Source organism: Nerophis lumbriciformis, linkage group LG11 (genome assembly GCF_033978685.3).
Source record: "Nerophis lumbriciformis linkage group LG11, RoL_Nlum_v2.1, whole genome shotgun sequence".
NCBI lineage: Eukaryota > Metazoa > Chordata > Actinopteri > Syngnathiformes > Syngnathidae > Nerophis > Nerophis lumbriciformis.
Window position 1 is genome coordinate 17,413,872 of NC_084558.2, and position 27,113 is coordinate 17,440,984.

Consider the following 27,113-nt stretch of genomic DNA (forward strand, 5'->3'; position numbering starts at 1 on the left):
TTACCCAGAAAGGGAGCTCTGGTCCGCACAGCCGCTCCATCTCTGTCCGCCTCGGCAGGAGAGCGCGGTGACAACCGGATAACTCTTTCCCTACTGCTGTCTTTGACAGACTACCGTGTTTCAAACCCTATTCCTTTGCCTTCGTTGACAGTCACATGCCAGAAAAGCAGGCAAATGCTGAGTCGCCTGGGTTTGGTGAACCGACGCGCGCTCCCGGAAACACGGCGCCCCTTTCCGCTCTGCAGAGGGCGAAGCAGGCAAGTCGATCGTCCGCACAAAAATGTGTGAAAAAACCCAAAAAGTCCGGTTGAAAAGGGGCGTTAACTTGTGTGAACACGCCCTTTTGGTCCCTGCCTTTGGTGGGATGGTCCATCCAAATATCGATAGGAGTGATACCAAGGGTCTAGAGTGTGATGATTATATATTCTGATTTTAAATGATCAACAAATGAAAATCGTTGAATATGTTTGAAAAGTTTTTTTTTTATTGAGATTAGTAGATTGTACAGTACAGTATATATTCTGTACAATTGACCACTAAATGGTAACACCCGGATACATTTTTCAATTTATGTTCATGACTCAAAACAGTTGGCCCGTACGGGGATCGAACCCGCGACCTTGGCGTTATTAGCACCACGCTCTAACCAACTGAGCTAACCGGCCGTGTAAAATAATGTTACTGAGCTTGGCTCAGATAACATAACGCATACTGTCATTTCCAAAGTTAGGAGACAACTTTCCTCATATAACGAATTTTCTTATTACTGCCTGCAAATAACACAAATTCATTTGGAATGGCGGATACTTCAAATCAATCTGATGCCAAGTAAAGACATGGCTAGTATGTCCAATGTACTGACACCAATTATTTTTACTTGGAATTTTTAAAACTCACAAAATTATTTTGTTAAATTCCTGCCTTTTAACAGCATATCACTATTATAATCAGAATAAAACACAGGTCAAATGTTGTTGGGTTTTTTTTTTACAAAAACAATTTGACAATATACAGTATATTTCAGTTCAGTTCAGTTCAGTTTCAGCTTATTTCGGACATGCATACGATACAATGTAATGCATCACACAATTCCAGTTGTTTCATTACAGCACATCCGAAAAGGAGTAGGAAGAAGCAGAGCTTATTTAATCCTACCCCTTTTCATACCATAGCAATTTTAACCAATTTTCATGTTCTCTGCAACAGAACAGTGAACAAATAAATAATAAATAAATAATATACCATAGTAAGCAAAAAAATATTAGACACATAAATAATCTTTGTCTCAAGAAAAAAAAGAAAAAAGAAGGATTCAAGATGTTCATCATATTTCTTGTTGTGTGTACTTTGTAAGCACTTGTAGTTTGAACAGTCTCTTAAACTGAATCATATTAGTGCTTTGTTTGATTTCTTTGGTAAACCCATTCCATAATTTAATTCCACATACTGATATGCTAAAGATTGTAAGTGTTGTACGAGCATACAAGTATTTTAAATTACATTTTCCTCTAAGGTTATATTTCTCCTCTTTTGTTGAGAAGCATTGTTGTACATTCTTGGGTAGCAGGTTATAGTTTGCTTTATACATAATTTTAGCTGTTTGCAAATGCACCAAATCGTTGAATTTCAATAACTGTGATTTAATAAATAAAGGGTTTGTATGTTCTCTATATCCAACATTATGTATTATTCTAATTGATCTTTTTTGTAACACAGTTAGTGAACATTTGTAGTTCCATCCATCCATTTTCTACTGCTTATTCCCTTCGGGGTCGCGGGGGGCGCTGTAGCCTATCTCAGTTACAATCGGGCGGAAGGCGAGGTACACCTTGGACAAGTCGCCGCCTCACCGCAGAACATTTGTAGTTGTTTCCCCATATTTCTACACAGTAACTCAGATATGGTAAGACTAGCGAGCAGTTTAAAACAGTATTGGACAATATGACAATACCATCTAAATAATATTGTTTCCTTTTAATTACATACAATCGCTTGAATATTATGAAGTCAATAGTGCAAAGTCAACTAAACAAACTAAAGCAAAAAACTATTTGCTCATATTTCTCAGCTTTTTACCCATAAAACCCGTCTAGGGTTTCCTGAGTTTGTAAAAAAAACAACAACAAAAAATATAATAATATCAACAATGTAACATGAACGCAATAAAAACCATATGGTTATGATTGAGTTAAGATGTACTTGTTTCAGACATGTTCAACAAGTTACATTAAGTAACATCACGTGGGTTGCATTTGCACAATACAAAATACAGTATCTGAAAAGTAGTAGGAAGAAGAAAAGCTCACATTTAATTTTACGCCTTCTCTTTGTCTTTTACTGCTCATTCATTCCCACTATAATGTTGAAATGTTTTTAAAACATTCACTTCCTGTGTGAAAGAAAGGAAGGTGTTGGAAAAAAATGAATACATCTCAGTAAGTAATACAAATAAGTCCAAAGTCACTCGCAATAGCATTAATAACATTGGTTTTATTTACAGTAGTAGTTTTTTACTGTGGTACACAACTATGGTGCTGTCAAAGACAGCTAAATAAAGTAGTAAAAGTGAACATTCCACAAAGCACAATGAAACAAAACGACCAATAAGGAAAGAACTGTAAGCTTTCTAACAATATTTATTTTTCCAATAAAATAATTGGGGCTGTAGTGTGGTGTAGCCTACATAAAATGTTGCATTGAATTGTTTTAGTTCCTATTCCTGATCAGGGACACTTCCTGGCTGTCTGACATGATGTGCCCCATATGCTAAATTCAGGCCAAAAGTCCCCCCAAAAATGTATTGAAACTAAAAAAGAAAGCTATGAAAATAAAAGAACAACTGTTTAAACGGTAAAAGTTTCAGATTTCAATCTGAAAAAAACAGACACTCAAAATCAAAATAGTTGAAAGTGTTCATTCAAAATAAATAATTAATTCAAAATAATTACCAGACTGAATTACTTTTAACCCCCAAAAATTGTGTGCACTTATTTTTGTTTTAAATACAATGATGTGTTTTTCACAATTCAACATCAAAACTTGACTTTTCAGTTTTAATGTTTATTTTTCTTCTGGCCCTATTTTTTCTCCTTAGGAAACTACTTTAAAATAGCACACTACATTTTGACATAGTCTGTATTTAATTTGGTTCAATCATTATTCCATTTTATTATAAACTATATACTGTAAACAACAGCACCATCTGCAAGATTTGGCTAAACCCATTTCATGTCCCATCATTTATTGTACCATGAGAAGCAAAAACTCCTCTAGAAATTGTGCGAATGATCTAAAATAATCTTGTTGAAGTTGAAGACAGCATCTGTAGAGCATGTTTTGGGTGCTGTGTGATTTACGTAGTGATTGGATCGCTGGAATTAACAGCCACATACCTGTAAAATATTAATTTGTTCATGTGCCTATTTTGGTAGTCCATGTTTAAAGGGGAACTGCACTTTGTTTTAATTTCGCCTGTCGTTCACAACCATTATAAAAACAAGAACACAGACGTATTTTTTTTTTTGCATTCTAAAGATAAAAAAAACAAAACGTTAGAGGGCGAAAAAACTCAACATATCGCATAGGATTGAGAAAGATAGACAACATTTTTTTAAATGTGCAGTTCCCCTTAAAGAACATTGCGTTATGTGATAGTTTATGCAGGTCAAACAACATGAAAACATTTTTCGAATTTAATGAATACTTGGGCCTACTACGCTACTGTATTTTAATGTTGCTCATTATGGTGGTACTTGGAGAGCCAAATTTTTTTCTGAGGTAGTATTTGGTGAAAAAAGTTTGAGAATTACTGCAATAGTTTATAAACTCATAGCGCAAAAATAACTCAACACTATTACACTAAATCATTCCATGAGAAGTATAGCAGTTAGCCAAGTGGAGAGTATAGTGATGGCATGAGGACAATATGAATGCTTAGCCATTTTTTGATGCCCTGACATAATTTACACCTCTCTCTTCTTAATCTGGAATTTAGCCACGGTCTACTCTTGGACTGAAATAAACAATGCATCAACTGCCCGAGCACATTAATTGTAGACTCCTAAAAAGGCTGCTACTGTCCACATTTCAAACTAGCAGAGGAAGAAAACTGATTATAAACACAATCAATTGTAACACTTGTGCAAAATGTTCTGTTTTTGGAAGGGAGCAGGATTGTGAGTAGTCACGAGTGATTCAGATCAGCTCTTAGCCAACAGGAACACCTTTGACTGTGCCGCATCACCCTGGACACCAAATGACACCAAAGTATCATGGGACTGGTCTCTTAGGCCTGGTTGTTTTTGCATGATTGAACGGAGTTGTTACAATACTATAAACAATACACATACTGTATGCAGTTCAGGGTACAGCTGTGAAGTGTCTAAATCAGGGGTCACCAACCTTTTTGAAACCAAGAGCTACTTCTTGGGTACTGATTAATGCTACCAGTTTGATACACACTTAAATAAATTGCCAGAAATAGCCAATTTGCTCAATTTACCTTACCTATGTTATCATTAATAATTAATGATATTTATCTTTGTGGAAACACTGATCATCTTAATGATTTCTCAAAATAAATATAGAAACAGATAAATATCAATATGCGACACTTTATTCTTATATTTTCTCTAAGTTGCACATTTTTCAAATTGAACATTTTCATATGATCACTTCTAAGACAGTCTTGTGAAATCACAATATCCCATTTTAACAAGCTAGCCACTAAATTTTTTTAACAAATCATGAATATATAACAAATTGGACCAAGCTATATTTCTAACAAAGACAAATCAGTATTTCTTCTAGATTTTCCAGAACAAAATTTTTTAAATAAATTCAAAATACTTTGAAATAAGATTTAAATTTGATTCTACAGATTTTCTAGATTTGCCAGAATATTTTTTTTCAATTTTAATCATAATAAGTTTGAAGAAATATTTCACAAATATTCTTCGTCGAAAAAAACAGAAGCTAAAATGAAGAATTAAATTAAAATGTATTTATTATTCTTTACAATAAAAAAAAATAAACTTACTTGAACATTGATTTAAATTGTCAGGAAGGAAGAGGAAGGAATTTAAAAGGTAAAAATGTACATGTGTTTAAAAATCCTAAAATCATTTTTAAGGTTGTATTTTTTCTCTAAAATTGTCTTTCTGAAAGTTATAAGAAGCAAAGTAAAAAAATAAATGAATTTATTTAAACAAGTGAAGACCAAGTCTTTAAAATATTTTCTTGGATTTTCAAATTCTATTTGAGTTTTGTCTCTCTTGGAATTAAAAATGTCGAGCAAAGCGAGACCAGCTTGCTAGTAAATAAATAAAATTTAAAAAATAGAGGCAGCTCACTGGTAAGTGCTGCTATTTGAGCTATTTTTAGAACAGGCCAGTGGGCAACTCATCTGGTCCTTATGGGCGACCTGGTGCCCGCGGGCACCGCGTTGGTGACCCCTGCTCTAAATTGATTCAAGGATTGGAGGATTCAAGGAGCTTTATTTGTCATACTCGTACACATTTGCACATATACGGTCAAAAATTTGGACTCAGGAGTTGTTTTGCACGCACCAATACTCCATCAGTGTTGGTGCTAGGAATTTTCAAAATGGGGTCCAAGGCACCCCATCAAGTCTTTAAACTTGGGTTCCACAGTCAATTTTTGGGGTCCCGCTTTTTTGTGAACTTTTGAAAAAAAATAATACATGTGTGCATTATCCTGTTATATCTCACATTCTATGTTGTGTTTTGGAAAAAGGTTGTCATAAACGCTACTTAATTCATTAAAAAAAAAAATACAAAAGAAAACAATTTTTTATGCATATGGAAATGTATTCAGATATAAACGTTCATTCACTTTCTCCTTTCTTTGAAGCGGTATAGCTCGGTTGGTAGAGTGGCCGTGCCAGCAACTTGAGGGTTCCAGGTTCGATCCCTGCTTCTTTCTTTGAGGCGGTATAGCTCGGTTGGTAGAGTGGCCGTGCCAGCAACTTGGGGGTTCGAGGTTCGATCCCTGCTTCTGCCATAATATTCACTGCCGTTGTGTTCTTGGGCAAGACACTTTAACCACCTGCTCCCAGTGCCACCCACACTCCATCCATCCATTTCCTACCGCTTATTCCCTTTTTGGGTCGCAGGGGGTACTGGAGTCTATCTCAGCTACAATCGGGCGGAAGGCGGGGTACACCCTGGACAAGTCGCCACCTCATCGCAGGGCCAACACAGATAGACAGACAACATTCACACTCACATTCACACACTAGGGCCAATTAAGTGTTGCCAATCAACCTATCCCCAGGTGCATGTCTTTGGAGGTGGGAGGAAGCCGGAGTACCCGGGATCGAACCCAAGACTACTCAGGACCTTCGTATTGTGAGGAAGATGCACTAACCCCACTGCCACCGTGTTTAAAAATTTAACTTAGATATTGGGTTTCACAATGTAAAGCGCTTTGAGTCACTAGAGAAAAGTGCTATATAAATATAATTCACTTCACAAATTCACTTTCCTTCATTGATCTAAACTTTCCCGCTTCCGGTATTTTTTTCCATATTTTTATTGTAATATTTTCAGAATGTGATTGTTCTATTTTTGGCCAAAGTAAGACAAAGAAAACAATCTGAAGTTGTCTTTAGTTTTTAGTTTTAATGCTATGATTTTAATAGTCTGGCCTGCGTGTGCACAGATTTTCCTCCATGCGGCCCCTGTGCTAAAAGATATTCTTGACTTTGTCTCCTGGTCGAAGTAAAAAAAAACGATATGTTTTTTAAATTTATATTTTAAAGATGTCAAAATTGTTTAATAAGCTAAACTCCAGCATGTTAATAAAAAAGTGGACTATTACTCAAGTCTGCTGATTGTTAAAGATGTTTCATAATATACCACGTGATAGTTCTACCTTATTGAAAGCTTTTATTATTTATAACAGGGATGTCAAACATGCGGCCAGTGGGCCGGATCAGGCCCGCGAACAGGTTCAATACGGCCCGCTAAATTGAGTTTGCTTAGTGTAAAATTGAGCTGCATTTTTTCATGAAAGAAACTGCTGTTCTAAATGTGTCCACTGGATGTCGCAATAGCAATTCTGTTAGGTAAGCAAATAGTTTATACCGGGGCGAGCAAGTAGACACTGCACATTGATATAGTTCTGTGGAAATGTATTGTCTTCTGAGCAATTTTAAAGAAAGAGAACAGTGTGTGATATATTGCTATAATGCCAGTCTTTTAAGTTTTTATGTTTGGTTTGTTGAAATTGTTCACACAATGCACAGTTTAATTTTTCTATCGATACACAGTGATGCCTCGAAGGCAGGAAGTAACTCAACCCTCTTGAATAGTTTGTACCTCAGTTTCTATGAGTTGTTGAGTTAGTACGGGATTCATATGTGGAAATGACAAATGAGGTAGTTGATACTTACAAGAGTTTTTATTCATGCTTTAGTTTGTTTTTTGTTCAATCCTAGATGGACTGTGACTTTAGGTTGAATTGCTTTGTAGGCACACTGAGATTTAAGTCTAAGTTCATTGTGTTCTTCATGGTGTTTTTACAACGGCACCAATCTTTTCCTAAGAATTTTCCACTAACTTGAAGTGTTTTGTCAAGAGAATTAGTTGTGACATGTCTATCTGTGTTTGCACCGCGATGAGGTGGTGAGAGTGTAACCCGCCTTCCGCCCGAATGCAGCTGGGATAGACTCCAGCACCCACTGCGACCCCCGGAAGGGACAAGCGGTAGAAAATGGATGGATGGATGTACATTTTCAGAATGTGCTTGTTGTATTTTGGGTCGACGTAAAACAGTCTGAAGCATACTTGCCAACCTTGAGACCTCAGAAATAGGGAGATATTCAAAAGGCCCGCTGGGGGTCATATATATAATATGTATAATATAATATATATACCCATATATACACACACACACACACACACAAAAAGAAATACTTGAATTCCAGTGTTCATTTATTTACACATATACACACATAACACTCCTCTACACGTGGTTGTATTTGAAGGTGCAATGCTTCGCAGCCAGTAGCACAGCCCATACAAAAAACATACTTTATCTGTGTTTCTGCTTGTGCTTTCATCACACATCAAACCGAATGGTTGGTTTTGGCACAGTTCGATCGCTTCCTTGTCCAATTCCGGGGCAATCGCACCTATCTACCTACATTAATGAAAACACAGTTTTTCTACTAACTGTACTGTACTTGATGCTTAGTTTAAAAAATTATAATAATATTTAACAATTTAATCTTAAAATACGGGACGACTCCGTACTATAAGGGACGGGTGGTAACCCTATACACTTACCTTTCACTATTTGAGTAGCCTTTGTTCTGTCATTTGCGTACTGGCGAGCGATCTCTGAATCCGGGAACATATCCTTCACGGATTTGTTGAAGACATCCGCAAATGAGAACGGGATGTTGCTTGTAGCTATCAGCATAGCCATCTTTGTCTCGGCATAAGTTACACCCTCGGGTCTTAATTATCAAGGTGGCCCATAATACTGGGCTGTGACCGGTGCTGTGTGGCCGCAGCCTTGTGCTTCTCTGACCGTTCATGAGTGACTATATCCGTTCGGCCACCGTGTTCAATGGAGAAGTCTGATCTACAGAATTTGCAGGCAGCATACCCCTTCCCCTTCGAGCTGTCCTGGATGAACTGAAATTCTTTTTTCCCAATCATTTTGGAACTTGAAAGCGTACTTCCCGCGCTTGACTTCGAGGTGTAACCGTTATCATTGTCCGGCCGGAAACGGCGCCCAGTGAAGGATGGTGTAGCAATATTGTTGTCCGGGTGGAAATCGGGAGAAATTTGTGAGAATGGTGGCCCCGGGAGATTTTCGGGAGGGGCACTGAAATTCGGGACTCTCCCGGGAAAATTGGGAGGGTTGGCAAGTATGGTCTGAAGTTGTCGTTGTATGTTTAAGTTATTATGCCATGATTTTACCCATCTGGACCACGCGGGAATCATTTTCCTCCATGCGGCCCCTGAGCTAAAATGAGTTTGACACCCCTGATTTATATGGTGCTGGAATGAATACCCATGATTTCAGCCTTTCAAAGTTCCTCTTGGACCACCAATTTTTGACCTCTGTGTTTGCCGAATCCCTAGATTTTGAAACATTTCAAGTAAAACGTTTATATCTGATTCACTTGCTATGGGATTCATACCGAAAACTACAGCACTATTAATAGATGAGATGTGGTCATTAATGATGTGTTTTCTACAGTAACAAGATGAACTTCCAAGATCTCACACATCAAGATTTCCGCCTGGGAGTGCATGATAATGGCGGAAAATGCATTTTTGGTATTAGTAGTGTAACTAATTAAATACTTTTCAATATTTATTTAACTTCATATGGAGCCAAAGCGGGCTACACGGAGGGACAGGGGTTAGTGCATGTGCCTCACAATACAGAGGTTTGCCAGGAGATCGCAAAAAGCCGCTGCCTGACCAGGGCTCAGAAAATCTACAGAGACTCCTCCCACCCCCACCAAGGACTGTTTTCACTGCTGGACTCTAGAAAGAGGTTCCGCAGCCTCCGCAGCAGAACCTCCAGGTTCTGTATCAGCTTCTTCCCTCAGGCCATAAGACTCTTGAACACATCATAATAATCCCCTCAATTCCCCCCAACAATGGATTAACTCGCTGGAATATATAGACAATATAACATATATCTATAAACGTGGATGCATATGCAAAATTGCAATATATTTATCTGTACAGTCATCAATTTATTTATATCTGCACCTTATTGCTTTTTTATCCTGCACTACCATGAGCTAATGCAACAAAATGTTGTTTTTATCTGTACTGTAAAGTTCAAATTAAAATGACAATAAAAAGGAAGTCTGGTCTAGTCTAGTCTAGTCTAGTCACTTGTGGTTAGAGTGTCTCCCCTGAGATCGGTAGGTTGTGAGTTCAAACCCTGGCTGAGTCATCATACCAAAGACTATAAAATGGGACCCATTACCTCTCTGCTTGGCACTCAGCATCAAGGGTTGGAATTGGGGGTTAAATCACCAAAATGATTCCCGAGCGCGACCACCGCTGCTGCTCACTGCTCCCCTCACCTCCCAGGGGGTGGAACAAGGGGATGGGTCAAATGCAGAGAATAAGTTCACCATACCTAGTGTGTGTGTGACTATCAGTGGTACTTTAACTTTAACTATATTTCTCCCAAAAAGCCAGAGGTAAGTCCTTTATTTCAGTGGTTCTCAAATGGGGGTACGCGTACCCCTGGGGGTACTCTAAGGTATGCCAAGGGGTACGTGAGATTTTTTTTTAAATATTCTAAAAATAGCAACAATTCAAAAATCCTTTATAGATATATTTATTGAATAATACTTCAACAAAATATGAATGTAAGTTCATAAACTGAACATCAAATCAAGTAGGCTATTCCATTCATTACAATGCAACAATGCAATATTCAGTGTTGACAGCTAGATTTTTTGTGGACATGTTCCATAAATATTGATGTTAAAGATTTCTTTTTTTGTGAAGAAATGTTTAGAATTAATTTCATGAATCCAGATGGATCTCTATTACAATCCCCAAAGAGGGCACTTTAAGTTGATAATGATAAATGATAAATGGGTTGTACTTGTATAGCGCTTTTCTACCTTCAAGGTACTCAAAGCGCTTTGACACTACTTCCACATTTACCCATTCACACACACATTCACACACTGATGGAGGGAGCTGCCATGCAAGGCGCTAACCAGCACCCATCAGGAGCAAGGGTGAAGTGTCTTGCTCAGGACACAACGGACATGACGAGGTTGGTACTAGGTGGGGATTGAACCAGGGACCCTCGGGTCGCGCACGGCCACTCTTCCACTGCGCCACGCCGTCCCTGATGATTACTTCTATGTGTACAAATCGTTATTTATAATTGAATCGCTTGTCTATTTTTCAACAAGTTTTTAATTATTTTTATATCTTTTTTTCCAAATAGTTCAAGAAAGACCACTACAAATGAGCAATATTTTGCACTGTTATACAATTTAATAAATCAGAAACTGATGACATAGTGCTGTATTTTACTTCTTTATATCTTTTTTTCACTCAAAAATGCTTTGCTCTGATTAGGGGGTACTTGAATTAAAAACATTTTCACAGGGGGGTACATCACTGAAAAAAGGTTGAGAACCACTGCTTTATTTGACCGTTTTTCTGTAGGCATCCACTAGATGGCGTCCTCATCTCGCTCAGCCTCTCCCCATATGTTGGCAACTTAATGACAAATTTGTGCTTTGTTTTCAAAATGTGCTATTTGGATTTACACTGTATGAAAAAAACATTTGAAAATAAATTTTACCTTTGCAACCTCATTATACTATTGGCTAAGTTTTATATTCATAAATGTAAGTTTCTCAATACCCGACCTGTTTTTTGTGCCTTTTAAAAAGAATTAGAACTCTATGTTAAAACACTCTCTACCTCTAACAACAAAAAGCTGTAAAAACGATGATGCTGTGATCCAAATTTAAGTTATTTACTGAAATTGAGTGAGCCTATGGCTTTTCACTTTGTTTGTTATATGTATATATTTTGTATTCTTATTTTGTATTCTATTTTAGTTACTCTGCGATGAGGTGGCGACTTGTCCAGGGTGTACCCCGCCTTCCGCCCGATTGTAGCTGAGATAGGCTCCAGCGCCCCCCGCGACTCCAAAGGGAATAAGCGGTAGAAAATGGATGGATGGATTTTAGTTACTTTGAATTTAGACATACTTGCCAACCTTGAGACCTCTGATTTCGGGAGGTGGGGGGGGGGGCGTGGTCGGGGATGGGACTGGGGCGTGGTTGTGGGCGGGGGCGTGGTTAAGAGAGGAGGTGTATATTGACATATATATATATATATATATATATATATATATATATATATATATATATATATATATATACATATATATATATATATATATATATATATATATATATCTACATCCTGAAAATATGCAAACAAAACTGTGTTTAGATAATTGATACTTCAAACTTGCATAAATAAATCTTAAGGATATAATATAACTTGGCTTCTGTTCTGAGAGCTTCAAAATGTAATGAATAAAATGCTAAAGTTGTTGATAAACAAGCAATTATTTTAATAATTAAATATGGTAATTTTAAATGAATTATTATGATAATTTAAAATTTATTATTTCATATACGTTTATTTTAATGTATAATTCTATGGCTGGATGTAATAAGGAGTCAGAAAAAATACAAATAAAAACACAATTAATTTTGATGTTTTTAGCAAAATATAGTAAAAATGTATTTAGGGTTTTTTTGTAATTAATAAATATATTTATTTTTAGGTAAGATAAACATAATAATACAATGTGTCTCTAGTCTGGATGATTTAGTTCTTGTCACCCTGTTGTCCTCCTGTCATAAAAAAAAGGCTGTCCTCACTCAGGTCCGCATGGAGCTGGAGGGGGCGTGGCCTCCAGCTCCGGCTGAAAATCGGGAGATTTTCCGGAGAATATTTGTCCCGGGAGGTTTTCGGGAGAGGCGCTGAATTTCGGGAGTCTCCCGGAAAATTCGGGAGGGTTGGCAAGTATGAATTTAGAACCCCCTGGCGCTGTTTTGTACTGTTTTTGTACTTAGTTTGATTATTATTTCTCAACTGTTTGTAAATATTGACATTTATAAATAAAGGTTTAAAAAAAAAAAAAAATATATATATATATATATATATATATATATATATATATATATATATATATATATATATATATTTTTTTTTTTTTTTTTTTGCCAACTGACGTTTTAATGACGTTTTTGCACGCATGAGTTTGTAAAAGAGGTTATGTTATTGTACGAGTAGACGTGTTCACTCGGCATGGCAAAAAAAAAAAAAAAAAAAAGAACATTGTTGGCGAAACAATGACGCACTTTATTGTGAAGTCGTCCCGTTTTGAGAGTGAGTGGGTGAGATTGTGAGCACGCACGTGTTTGTGCGCGCGTGCACTTGGCGCCCGGACACAGCTGCGCCGTGCGAGCACATCTGGAGAGCAGAGAGGAGGTCCGTTTTCATGCAAAGATTGCATGGGATCGATTCACGATCTTTGCCTGTTCTTGTCCACTCTTTGTCCTGCAGACCAGACGTTAGATGGAGAGAAGAAGGACTGATGGGGCCAGTGGACATGAGGAGTGACCGCGCACTGCAGTTCCCACAGGACACGGTGCAGACCACCGGGATTTCCACACGCCCTGGAACAGCTTGACCTGAAATATCGCATGCTAAAATATTCGGCCGGAGATGAACGACGTGGAAGTTGCGGGATCTCGCCCACCAGCTTTACCTGCATCTTCTCTGAAAAGACGCATCATGAGACTTGGAAGGAAGTCCAGTGATGGTTCCTTGCAGTGAGTAGGACACTTCTTCAATATTACTGATCACAACTTTTTAACTTGAGAGATGTCAGCATAGAATTTCTCATCACAGCTCAAACAATCAATCAATCAAAGTTTATGTATATAGCCTTTATTCACGAATGTCTCAAAGGATATATATACTATATTTACAGTCATGGTCAAAAGTTGTCATACACTTGTAAAGAACATAATGTCATGGCTGTCTTGAGTTTCCAATAATTTCTACAACTCTTATTTTTTTGTGATAGAGTGATTGAAGCACATACTTGTTTGTCACAAAAAACATTCATAAAGTTTGGTTCTTTTATGAATTTATTATGGGTCGACTGAAAATGTGACCAAATCTGCTGGGTCAAAAATATACATACAGCAATGTTAATATTTGGTTACATGTCCCTTGGCAAGTTTCACTGCAATAAGGCACTTTTTGTAGCCATCCACAAGCTTCTAGTAAGCTTCTGGTTGAATTTTTGACCACTCCTCTTGACAAAATTGGTGCAGTTCAGCTAAATTTGTTGGTTTTCTGACATGGACTTGTTTCTTCAGCATTGTCCACACATCAGGGCAAGAAAAAAGTCAACCCAATGGGAACAAGAGAAACCTTGCAAGGGACTGCGGTTTAATAACGACTTAACAACATGTCAGTAATGAATTATTAGTTGTCTTATTCTCATTTCACTGATTTGCAATGTGTTACTACACCTTTGCAAATACATTTTCAATTAACCACTCGACAAATAAGCAGAGGTGGGTAGAGTAGCCAGAAATTGTACTCAAGTAAGACTACTGTTACTTTAGAGCTTTATTACTCAAGTAAAAGTAATGAGTAGTCACCCAAATATTTACTTGAGTAAAAGTAAAAAGTATGTTGTGAAAAAACTACTCAAGTACTGAGTAACTGATGAGTAACATACACACACATATCATATATATATATATATATATATATATATATATATATATATATATATATATATATATATATATATATATATATATATATATATATATATACATATATACACATACATTGATATATACAGTACATCATTTATATTTATTTATTTTGCCGTTTTTGTTTACATGTTAAAGGTGTTTTAATGAATATATATGCATGTTTAACACATATAGATTCCTTTCTTTCATGTTGACAAGAATATAAGTTGGTGTATTACCTGATTCTGATGACTTGCATTGATTGTAATCAGACAGCAGTGCTTAACGTCCACGTTTTCAAATGCAGGAGAAAAAAAGTTCCTCCTTTCTGTCTAATACCACATGAAAGTGGTTGGTTTTTGGTATCTTATTTGTCCAGCTTCCGTATTCGTTTTCAAACACTTTACAAGAAATACATTGGCGGCAAATTCCGTAGCTTGCTAGCTTGTTTGCGCTGGCTTTCGGAGACTCTTATTTTGAAAGTGCAGGCGCGATGGAGCGGCACTTTTATTGTGAAGACAGGAACTGTGCAGTCAGTCTTTAGGCTTGTGACGGGATGTACGTTTGAAATAAAAAAGTGTCTTTTTTCCTTCACACTTTTGATTGATTGATTGAAACTTGTATTAGTAGATTGCACAGTACAGTACATATTCTGTACAATTGACCACTAAATGGTAACACCCCAATAAGTTTTTCAACTTGTTTAAGTCAGGTCATGTGACCGCCTGGCTCTGTTTGATTGGTCCAACGTCACCAGTGACTGCATCTGATTGGTGGAACGGAGTCAAACGTCACTAGTGACTGCATTTTATTGGTGGAACGGAGTGAAACGTCACCAGCAACGCAGGCACTTTGAAGGTCTGTCTGACAGACCAAAACAAACAAAGCGTGCATTAACAGATCGATAAAAATTAGTAGCGAGTAGCGAGCTGAATGTAGATAAAAGTAGCGGAGTAAAAGTAGCGTTTCTTCTCTATAAATATACTCAAGTAAAAGTAAAAGTAAGTTGCATTAAAACTACTCTTAGAAGTACAATTTATCCCAAAAGTTACTCAAGTAGATGTAACGGAGTAAATGTAGCGCGTTACTACCCACCTCTGCAAATAAGTAGTGGGTCTTTTATTATATTTAACAATCGAGCACTCATATGCAAAAAAAAACAACAAACAAAACCCAATGTGTCCTGGCTCAAGATAGTCCACAGGTCCATATGTATCTTTTTAATTTAAATGTGCAAGTAAAATAAAGAGCACATGGAATATCATCATCGTCAAACTTTTTTGCAGACTCCAACGTCCAAGGAGACTTACAATCACATACAGTACATAAAATAAAAAAAACACAGTATAAAAGGTATATAATATATAATATGCACATAATATTAAAAACAGTGCTTGTGCATGTTTAGTAAAAGGCATCTAATAAATAAATAAAAGTAGCAATAAAAAAAATAAATAAATAAATTAAAAAAAAATTAAAAAAAAATAAAAAATATATATATATATATATATATATATATATATATATATATATATATATATATATATATATATATATATATATATATATGTATGTACATACTTTAAAAATGCACACATTCTATAAAAGGCACAGATACCAGTTTTTCCATATATAGGATTGGTACCTAACAGAACTACACCTAGGATTAGTTATCTGTATAACAAGATCATTCCCTGCAGTCTACATATAAACTTAAAAAACTTATAACTTATAGACTTATAAAACAAATATCAAAAACAACCAACAAGCCTCATCTGATCTCAATTAAAGATGTCCTTTAACATGACAACCAAACAATGTTGCATAGTTTACAATAGTTCAGTTCAGTTCAGTTTCAGTTTATTTGGAACATGCATACGATACAATGTAATGCATCACACTATTCCAGTTGTTTCATTACAGCCGAAAAGAAGTAGGAAGAAGCAGAGTTTATTTAATCCTACCCCTTTTCATACCATAGCAATTTTATCCAATTTCCTTGTTCTATGTAACAGAACAGTGAACAAATAAATAATAAATAAATTATATTCCATAGTAAGCAAACAAATATAAATAATATTTGTCTCAATAAAAAAAAATAAAAAAAGGGTTCAAGATGTTCATCATAATTCTTGTTCTGTTTACTTTGTGAACACTTGTAGTTTGAACAGTCTCTTAAACTGAATCATATTGGTGCTTTGTTTGATTTATTTGGTTAATCCATTCCATAATTTAATTCCACATACTGATATGCTAAAGGTTTTAAGTGTTGTACGAGCATACAAATGTTTTAATTTACATTTTTCTCTAAGGTTATATTTCTCCTCTTTTGTTGAGAAGCATTGTTGTACATTCTTGGGTAGTAGGTTATAGTTTACTTTATACATCATTTTAGCTGTTTGCAAGTGCACCAAATTGTTGAATTTCAATAATTGTGATTTAATAAATAAAGGGTTTAATGGGTTTGTACAAATAGTTGTATTTGTAAATTGAGAAGGAGGAAATTACCGAATTTCAATGGTCAAATCAAGGTCAGATCCTGACAATGAATAGACGTCAGTAAAAAGCATGTCGTTTCAATGTTGCGTTTGTGTTTTAAAATATTGGTTGGTATTTGATCAGGATTTAATGGTCAAATCAACGTCAGAACCCGAAAGTGATTAAACGTCTTCAAAAAAGCATGTTGTTTCAACATTATGTCTGAGTTGCTCAACATCAGGACCTAATTCAACAAGGTCTCAACGTTGTTTCAATGTCTTGTGCCTGCCAGGTAGTTTCATTGATCAGATTAATCACACTTTTGGAGTTGGATTGGTCATGTTAATCACAGGTCATTTACTCACTTGTATGATTTTAATTAACTTAAAAAATACCCACATTTTTGGACAGAAATGCAATTTTATTGTCAGAATTTACAGTTTTCATAAGAATTTTTAAAAATGTTTTCTTTTAATATTTTTTTCTCAAAACTTGGTAACATTTTTATCCAGTCATGGTGCATTTTGAAGTGAAGTTTGCCAGTAACCACACATTAGTCAGAGTTATTATTATTATGTGATAATGCAGGAAGTTTTTGAAATCACATGAGTTAACTTATTTGTGACAGCCCTAATATATGTACTGTAAATATATATATATATATATATATATATATATATATATATATATATATATATATATATATATATATATATACACATACAGGTAAAAGCCAGTAAATTAGAATATTTTGAAAAACTTGATTTATTTCAGTAATTGCATTCAAAAGGTGTAACTTGTACATTATATTTATTCATTGCACACAGACTGATGCATTCAAATGTTTATTTCATTTAATTTTGATGATTTGAAGTGGCAACAAATGAAAATCCAAAATTCCGTGTGTCACAAAATTAGAATATTACTTAAGGCTAATACAAAAAAGGGATTTTTAGAAATGTTGGCCAACTGAAAAGTATGAAAATGAAAAATATGAGCATGTACAATACTCAATACTTGGTTGGAGCTCCTTTTGCCTCAATTACTGCGTTAATGCGGCGTGGCATGGAGTCGATGAGTTTCTGGCACTGCTCAGGTGTTATGAGAGCCCAGGTTGCTCTGATAGTGGCCTTCAACTCTTCTGCGTTTTTGGGTCTGGCATTCTGCATCTTCCTTTTCACAATACCCCACAGATTTTCTATGGGGCTAAGCAGTGCCGGCCCAAGCCTCCATGGGGCCCTAAGCAAAATTAGATTTTGGGGCCCTCTATTTCTGCCAATAATATTGATTGTTGATCATTCACACACCTACTATAAACTCATTGCGGCTCTGGCAGTGTTGTTTACATTATCCTATTGTCAGCCTGGCATGTCTTTACAAATGACATGTCATTTATAAAGATATGGGGGTGGCCCAGTTAAGAACATCAATAATACCAATGAATGAACGAATGATGTCCAGAGTGCCACATATGGTTCCTAATCTTAAAATGTAGAAAACATTCAGCTACAAGAGTGGCCTGGGGTTGAACAGTCCAAGTGATAAAGCTTTGCATTTACGGTAAAAGTGTCATCTTGTCTCATCAGTCTTGTACATATTAGTCTTTAATTACTAGTTTATATTTTTAGTTAATTGTTCATATTTAATGTTTACTTTGTACAAAGAGAGCGCAGTCTACTGAAGTTAAATTCTCAATAGTTTTCCCCTTTGAAAGACGCAAGGGAAATTCCTTCCATTTCACCATGTTGCTACAATGATCTTCACTGTTTTCATGCTGTTTCAGCAGTGCACCTATGTTGACCCAATCCCGCTGTCCCTCGGCTGCCAGTTTTAAGGACTTTTTGGAAAATAATTTGCAGCAAAAGCAATAGACTGCATCTTTACTTCTTGAATAAGTCAGCCAGCTACGCTTGACTTTTTCTCCATTGACTAGCTGTCTGTAGGTATAATGATAATGAAAACTTTGGCCATCATGCCGTTTGGGGAATGAAAAGTTCTCCTTAATAGACAGTGGTCCTCTGATCACCTGCTCAGTCCTGTCTGAATCTGAGAGGAAAGAAGGCCACTCAGCTGGGTCAACTGGCGGAGCTGATGATGGTCCATGGTGTGAAGGGGACGTTGTGGTGGAAGTTGCTGAGGAAGTGACCAAAGAAAGACAATGACTAAAAAAGAAGGACCTATAAGGTCATTAAATTGCACTGTTGGACATAATTATTAATCTCAGAATGTTCTGCAGTACAATGAGCAATTACAAAGGGTGTTTTGCAGTTAACTTACTAGATAAATCAGCTGTGGTTTCAGACATGGAGGGGACAGTGGGCATAGAGGGTGGAGGTGTGTGAGAGAGCACTGTAGAAGATGGAGATGGACCTAAGATGAAATACATACATACATACATATAGACACACATATTAATGAGATACTTTGACTATATTAATTTCCCTTCAAGTGTAATGTTTATACTAAGAAATTAAATGTATACCGTGACAGTCTTTTCCTCACCTGATTCATCACTCACAGTTGAGCCTGAGGATGTGGACTGGCTCTGGGCTGATTCTGTGCCTCCAAAGTATTTTAACAATGCTCCTGGGGAAGTTTCACATAACTTATGAGTTGATGTAAAAAATAATGTTTATTTTACTCAAATAAATTACCGTGCTCTGCTGCAAACAATTTGTACAAACAACATATCTCACTAGTAACCTGATGCTAAAAACATATTGCTAGCACCTGATGCTAAAAACATATTGCTAGCTAGCTAACGTCACCTAGCTAAAGCTAATTACAGCTACAAATCTCATTGATAAACTTTTTATTACCAAGTCATGCAAACATACCTTTATCATGGCATTTTTTCTCCTCTTCCACTTTCTTCTTCTTCCTTTTTTCTGCACCTGAAGGATATGTCCTTTTTTGTGACATTGTTTTGCCTCTATCTGCGCTTTTGATGCCCAGTGCGCACTGGCATTGCACGGCGGGCGGCAAACGTCACAGGTGCAGCAGAGGCAGTTTTACATTTAAAGAGAGGCAGGAAGAATCACTAGGCCTAGATCAGCAGCAGCACTCTGTTGACCTAAAATTGTGTTTTTGTACAATAATATATCTTTGATCATTTAGAAATCATCAGTCAGACTCGTACATGCAAAAAATAAAAAATAAGAAAGTTTTGTTAATTGCTTTTGGGGGGCCCCTGGTGGCCGCGGGGCCCTAAGCAAGCGCTTAGTACGCTTATGCCTTGGGCCGGCTCTGGGGCTAAAGTCAGGGGAGTTGGCGGGCCAATTTAGAACAGAAATACCATGGTCCGTAAACCAGGCACGGGTAGATTTTGCGCTGTGTGCAGGCGCCAAGTCCTGTTGGAACTTGAAATCTCCATCTCCATAGAGCAGGTCAGCAGCAGGAAGCATGAAGTGCTCTAAAACTTGCTGGTAGACGGCTGCGTTGACCCTGGATCTCAGGAAACAGAATGGACCGACACCAGCAGATGACATGGCACCCCAAACCATCACCCAACCATGCAAATTTTGCATTTCCTTTGGAAATCGAGGTCCCAGAGTCTGGAGGAAGACAGGAGAGGCACAGGATCCACGTCGCCTGAAGTCTAGTGTAAAGTTTCCACCATCAGTGATGGTTTGGGGTGCCATGTCATCTGCTGGTGTCGGTCCACTCTGTTTCCTGAGATCCAGGGTCAACGCAGCCGTCTACCAGCAAGTTTTAGAGCACTTCATGCTTCCTGCTGCTGACCTGCTCTATGGAGATGGAGATTTCAAGTTCCAACAGGACTTGGCGCCTGCACACAGCGCAAAATCTACCCGTGCCTGGTTTACGGACCATGATATTTCTGTTCTAAATTGGCCCGCCAACTCCCCTGACCTTAGCCCCATAGAAAATATGTGGGGTATTGTGAAAAGGAAGATGCAGAATGCCAGACCCAAAAACGCAGAAGAGTTGAAGGCCACTATCAGAGCAACCTGGGCTCTCATAACACCTGAGCAGTGCCAGAAACTCATCGACTCCATGCCACGCCGCATTAACGCAGTAATTGAGGCAAAAGGAGCTCCAACCAAGTATTGAGTATTGTACATGCTCATATTTTTCATTTTCATACTTTTCAGTTGGCCAACATTTCTAAAAATCCCTTTTTTGTATTAGCCTTAAGTAATATTCTAATTTTGTGACACACGGAATTTTGGATTTTCATTTGTTGCCACTTCAAATCATCAAAATTAAATGAAATAAACATTTGAATGCATCAGTCTGTGTGCAATGAATAAATATAATGTACAAGTTACACCTTTTGAATGCAATTACTGAAATAAATCAAGTTTTTCAAATTATTCTAATTTACTGGCTTTTACCTGTATATATATATATACTGTATTTACAGTCATGGTCAAAAGTTTACATACACTTGTAAAGAACATAATGTCATGGCTGTTTTGAGTTTCCAATAATTTTTACAACTCTTATTTTTTTTGTGATAGAGTGATTGGAGCACATACGTGTTGGTCACAAAAAACATTCATGAAGTTTGGTTCTTTTATGAATTTATTATGGGTCGACTGAAAATGTGACCAAATCTGCTGTGTCAAAAGTATACATACAGTAATGTTAATATTTGGTTACATGTCCCTTGGCAAGTTTCACTGCAATAAGACACTTTTGGTAGCCATCCATAAGCTTTTGGCAAGCTTCTGGTTGAATTTTTGACCACTCCTCTTGACAAAATTGGTGCAGTTCAGCTAAATTTGTTGATTTTCCTGAAATTGACTTGTTTCTTCAGCATTGTCCACACGTTTAAGTCAGGACTTTGGGAAGGCCATTCTAAAACCTTAACACTAGCCTGATTTAGCCATTCCTTTACCACTTTTGACGTGTTTGGGGTCATTGTTCTGTTGGAACACCCAACTGTGTCCAAAGCGCTCGATATTTATGATTTTAATAGATACGGATTAATATAACTACCTGTTTCTTATCCTCGTTAAGAATGTAATAAGTGTTGCAAAAATAGTTACAAAACAGTCAAAGAAAAAGCTACCCTTCCAGAGTTAATCAAGTAAGCCTGGTAAGGTATGCTGTCACGTCTTGTGTCCTGTCATGGAAGACGGCGATAACAACACTTGAATGCGTGATTTATTCTCAGCAGAGAGCAAATAAAATCACATTTTATTGTAATAAAATCAACAATCTGCCAGAAGTCGACCACAGTCATGTTCAAACTTCAATGTTTGAGTATGAAGTTCTTCACTGTATAAAAAAAATAATCTTTCTGTGGTAAGAAGCTTACAGGCTTGTTGCAATGTGCACAACCCTCAATTCATGCATACTTGGAGCAAAGAGAGCAATGGAGAAAGAGCGTGGGCTACAAGCATGCACTGTTGGTATGAACATGTTCATATACAGCCATAACTGTTTGGCTTTTATATATATAGCATATTAGTTTGTGCACATTTCAGGTTATTCACCTTGCAATGCTTCTCTTTTTGCCATTGTGTCTACAGTATTTCGCGGTATCCGTACCATTGACTTCCAATGCTTAGCTCCCCCATCGAGTCGATTCACAGCCTTGCTCAAGGGCACTTCATCAGTCATTTTCTTTGTGTTCCATCATTCAGGTCAAGTTCATCCACTGGCAGTTCGTCTACCAGCAGGTCAGCTGAGGTCGTGGCTTTCAGGCAACCTTGCAAGAGCCGCATCCGTCGCCATACCAACCGCCTTTCTGGAGTCTTCCTTCACGGCCCCGCCCACATGTCCACGCAAGTCAGGAAAACAAGCAGTGAGTTATACTCAGTTTCAGAATCACTGAATAAATAGTAGTTATAGTATAACTTTGCATGTGTTTTCAAAGCAGGATCCCATAAATGTTGCAGCCCAGTTAAGTCACGGGGCTTATTAGAACCAGTGAAAGCACTTGAATGCTGTTAAGGAGCTTTGCAGTGTTGGGGGGGAAAAAAACATTCAGTCATCAGACTGATGATCTCATCTTGCTTTAGTAAATCCACATTTGTAGCAGACATAATGCAGCTGAGATAGGCTCCAGCACCCCCCACCACCCCGAAAAGGACAAGCAGTAGAAAATAGATGGATGGATCACCAGAACTAAAGTATTGGTGTGTGGACATGGTTAGAATGGATGTAATATTGAGTAAATGTTGCATAATGCTATATGGACAGCCAAAAGCTATGAAGTATATGTCTGTCACATGTGAGTTGCAGGGACACTTTCCACTCCCACTTTGGAAACTCTGGCTTAAATGCGTGAAAGCGATTTTATTTATTTTTAATTTGGCACTCTGTTAGTAGTTTTCCTTTCTGTAGACACTCACTTTGTACTTTGCGTGTCTGTATAAAGCCTGTAGTTGGTTATTTATTATGAACAGTTGTGTGTTTAGTGTACAGTAGATTCATGTGTCAAGTCTAGAACTGTACGACAGTTGTATTTTCTCTACCCTCACCTTTTCTTTTTTTTTTTACCCAATAATCACTTTACCTTTAACAAATATGGTCATGTGTAAAAGGACATACCGTATTTTTCGGAGTATAAGTCGCACCGGCGTATAAGTCGCACCGGCCGAAAATGCATAATAAAGAAGGAAAAAAACATATATAAGTCGCACTGGAGTATAAGTCACATTTTTTGGGGAAATGTATTTGATAAAACCAAACACCAAGAATAGACATTTGAAAGGCAATTTAAAATAAACAAAGAATAGTGAACAACAGGTTGAATAAGTGTACGTTATATGAGGCATAAATAACCAACTGAGAACGTGCCTGGTATGTTAACGTAACATATTATGGTAAGAGTCATTCAAATAACTATAACATATAGAACATGCTATACGTTTACCATGTCACTCCTAATCACTAAATCCCATGAAATCTTATACGTCTAGTCTCTTACGTGAATGAGATAAATAATATTATTTGATATTTTACGGTAATGTGTTAATAATTTCACACATAAGTCGCTCCTGAGTATAAGTCGCACCCCCGGCCAAACTATGAAAACAACTTATGTAACTAAGTGTTTTATAAAAACAATACCTAAAATTACTTAGAATATTATATTTTGATTGGTGGTCTCCAACACCTCAATAAAATAGTATACTATTAATACTGCACTATACTGTACAATGCATACCATGCCATCTTTAGCGTAACATACAAAACTACAGTAGTACAACATACTCCGCTAACATCTCAACCATAGCTTTTGTACCATACTGTACCACACCATACGATAGTATAATACACTCTACTTGAACTTGAAATTATTTTATAGTACTGTTTATGCAATAAAGTGTGCCACAAAAGTCTGGACATGAAAATAAAAGTTAAATTGATTCAAACTTAAAAACACAATTGTTCCTCACCTCTTTTAACTTGTGACTTTTTAAAACTTCCACACTTAGTAATACATTGCGTTATAATTTTAAATTTTGCATTCTGTATGTACGTTTAAACTATATTTCTTTTGTTTTGTGTGGTTTTTTGGTTATATTTTTTACCGTTAGGTTCCCTATTTTATACACTCATATTTGATTTTTACCCTGGAAAGCGTTTTAAATTGTATTATTGAAAATATGATGAATAATTCATTATAAATAAATACATATTAATTTGTGAACTAAATGATGTATTTAAAATAACTTCAACGACATAATACATATTGAAAAAAAAATATATATATATATATATATATATATATATATATATATATATATACATATATATAATATAAAAAATTTTTTTTAATGACTAATGTGATTAATCACTAAATAAATATTGCATTACTCATTGAACATATTATTATGAATAATTCACAATAAATAAATATTAACTTGTGAACTAAATTATGTATTTAAAATAACTGCAATGACATAATACATATTGATATATATTTTATATATAAAATATGTATATATATTTAAATGACTAATGTGATTAATCACTAAATAAATATTGCGTTACTCATGTATGTACACAGATTAGTCACACTATTTATTTTGACCCCACATGCTCCTTTACCTTAAATTATGCAAGCGACTAATTAGCTGGGATCAATCACGAATCCAAATTCAAAAGTGTAAACAATCTGAATAAAAAAATAATAATTTGACAGATTTAAGGAACACCCTGTAGATACCAGATTATTTTATTGCATTATACAATTTCCACAAGTCGTGTTGTGTAAAGTTTCCATTTGTGTGGGGACCATGTGGAATCTTACTCTTTATATTTCTTAGTTGTACACATAATTAATGCATCAAATAAAACAGATGCCACGTACTGAATACATTCTGAATAATTGGACACACATATAATGGAACCCCGATTTAAGTTAAGTTAATGTTAAACTACCAATGATTGTCATACACACTAGGTGTGGTGAAATTTGTCCTCTGCATTTGACCCATCCCCTTGATCACCCCCTGGGAAGTGGGAAGTGAGGGGAGCAGTGGGCAGCAGCAGTGCCGCGCCCGGGAATAATTTTTGGTGATTTAACACCCAATCCCAACCCTTGATGCTGAGTGCCAAGCAGGGAGGTAATGGGTCCCATTTTTATATTCTTTGGTATGACTCACAACCTACCGATCTCAGGGCGGGGAGACAAGGTGTTACTGCTCTGAAGTCTTCTTCTTCCGGATTCCCTCTGCTCTGTAGGTCTAAGTCCACAGCGATTCCCTCCTTCTTTCCACGCTGGTTTGTTGGCTGTTTGAAACCATATTGAGGAAGCAGAATACTGCAAAAAAGCTTGGTGAATGGCGAGAAAAAAATCCACGCTGAAGCACTGAGAAGTGGCGACCGAGTAATGGACTGCGTAAACAGGATGTGACGTAGAGGGCTCCGCCTCTCCCAAATAGCCCCGCCCCCTGTGTACTGTACTGCACAGGAAATGATGTCCCCAAAATGCCGGCGCCCTAAGGCTTCCAGCGGCACACAAAATAAATGAATGAATGAGTGAAGCGTTCGTACACCGAAACAGGGCGCAATATAAAAATGTGTAAACCGAAAAGTTTGCAAATAGAGGGGTTTGTAAATTGACCTTCCACTCTACAAACTTGCCTCTAATGTTTGCGTGTCTGTGGTTGCATTCAGTGATGGTATCGGATGCTGTAATTGTGGACGACCCTTCTGAGCTGTCGAATCAGTTAAGTGCTCCAGGAATCTTGAAGATCTTTGGGGGTGAAATCTGCAAAGGCGCTCACTATAAGAGTGTCCTCGCCACCACGCACTCTAGTGCAAAAGAATTGGTCAAGGAGGCCCTCGAAAGGTGAGGGAATGTGTGTGTTTATGTATGTGTCTGTTTGCCACATGTCTCTGTGTGATTGCTTCATCATTTGTGTGCTCTAAATAATTTGTATATAAAACCAGTCAGACTTGCACTCATGGTTCTGTCTAATAAACACAGTGAACAAAGTAGACTTGATGCTCCGTCCATAATGTTATAATTCCAGCGTCCAAACAGTGTATACCTGTGCCAAATCCAAATAGTCGACTTAATAGCTCAGAAAATGTGCTGAGCGAACCACAGTTTTGTGTGAAAGAAGGCCAGTGTTGGCAGGAATGGTCCCCCGAGAGAGAAAAAAATGTATGTTAGTCTTTGCCTTCATTTCAGCCAAAGAAAATGTATCAAAATGAACAACACAACAGGAATTCAACATGTAGATCAACATGGGCATGGTATACACTGCAAGAGACGTTTAGTATTATCGTTTTGACGCTCGGGTTGAATGACAGCGATAATTCGGCATGTTCCCAAGGTGCAGAAAGCCGAGGAGGCAACGTGCAGGTAAAAAGGTATTTAACGGCTCAACTAAACGAAAGACCACTAGGAAGGGCACCAAAGCGTATGCACAACAAAACTGAACTGATCAGGGCATAAAACGGAATGCTGGAGAACAGCAAAAACTCACGGGTGAAAACATGCAGCGTCCACCATGTATCAACAAACATGACAAAGTCCCGACAAGGGCCAGCAGCAAAGGCTCAATTTAAATAGCCGTAATTACAAAATGAAAACAGCTGCGAGGAGAAGACGCTCAGAGGCAGGAGTGATGCTGCCTGCAGGAACGCACACACAAAACAGGAAGAACAACCGAAATTAGAGTGTTAAACCGGAACTAAGACACAAAACACAGGAAAACGCCAACAAACTCAATACAAGGCATGATCTGATGTAACAGATATGTGAAAATGTTAATTAGTAAACTACATCACTCACCAATGCCAGTGAAACTTATTTCGGAATAAGTAGAAAACACAATTCAACTGTAAATGTAATAACACAGCATTTTCTTTT

The 27,113-nt window shown here is 36.9% G+C and overlaps 2 protein-coding genes and 1 non-coding gene across 7 annotated transcripts in view; 1 reads left to right on the forward strand and 2 right to left on the reverse strand.

Annotated features, from left to right (window-relative positions):
- The window catches only part of abcc3 (ATP-binding cassette, sub-family C (CFTR/MRP), member 3), a 107,988-nt gene extending 107,722 nt beyond the window's left edge, over positions 1-266 (reverse strand). For all 4 annotated transcript variants that reach the window (XR_009815911.1, XM_061967186.2, XM_061967187.2 and 1 more), the window contains exon 1: positions 5-266. Coding sequence is in view for 3 of the 4 variants with exons in the window: in XM_061967186.2 (XP_061823170.1) it covers positions 5-40 (36 nt within the window). In the remaining variant the exon portion in view is untranslated. The remainder of the gene's footprint in view (positions 1-4) is intronic.
- Positions 267-591: 325 nt separating this feature from the next.
- Positions 592-665, reverse strand: trnai-aau (transfer RNA isoleucine (anticodon AAU)). Its single transcript has one exon. It is a non-coding gene; the product is annotated as a tRNA-Ile (tRNA).
- Positions 666-12,897: 12,232 nt separating this feature from the next.
- Positions 12,898-27,113, forward strand: part of radil2b (Ras association and DIL domains 2b) — a 90,020-nt gene continuing 75,804 nt past the window's right edge. The window contains exons 1-4 of one of the 2 annotated variants that reach the window (XM_061967183.1): positions 12,898-13,043; positions 13,119-13,387; positions 22,423-22,583; positions 25,910-26,084. In XM_061967183.1, the coding sequence (XP_061823167.1) occupies positions 13,281-13,387; positions 22,423-22,583; positions 25,910-26,084 (443 nt within the window). In that variant the 5' untranslated portion in view covers positions 12,898-13,043; positions 13,119-13,280. Of the gene's footprint in view, positions 13,388-22,422; positions 22,584-25,909; positions 26,085-27,113 lie in introns of both variants that reach the window. The other variant, XM_061967182.1, reaches the window with a different exon arrangement.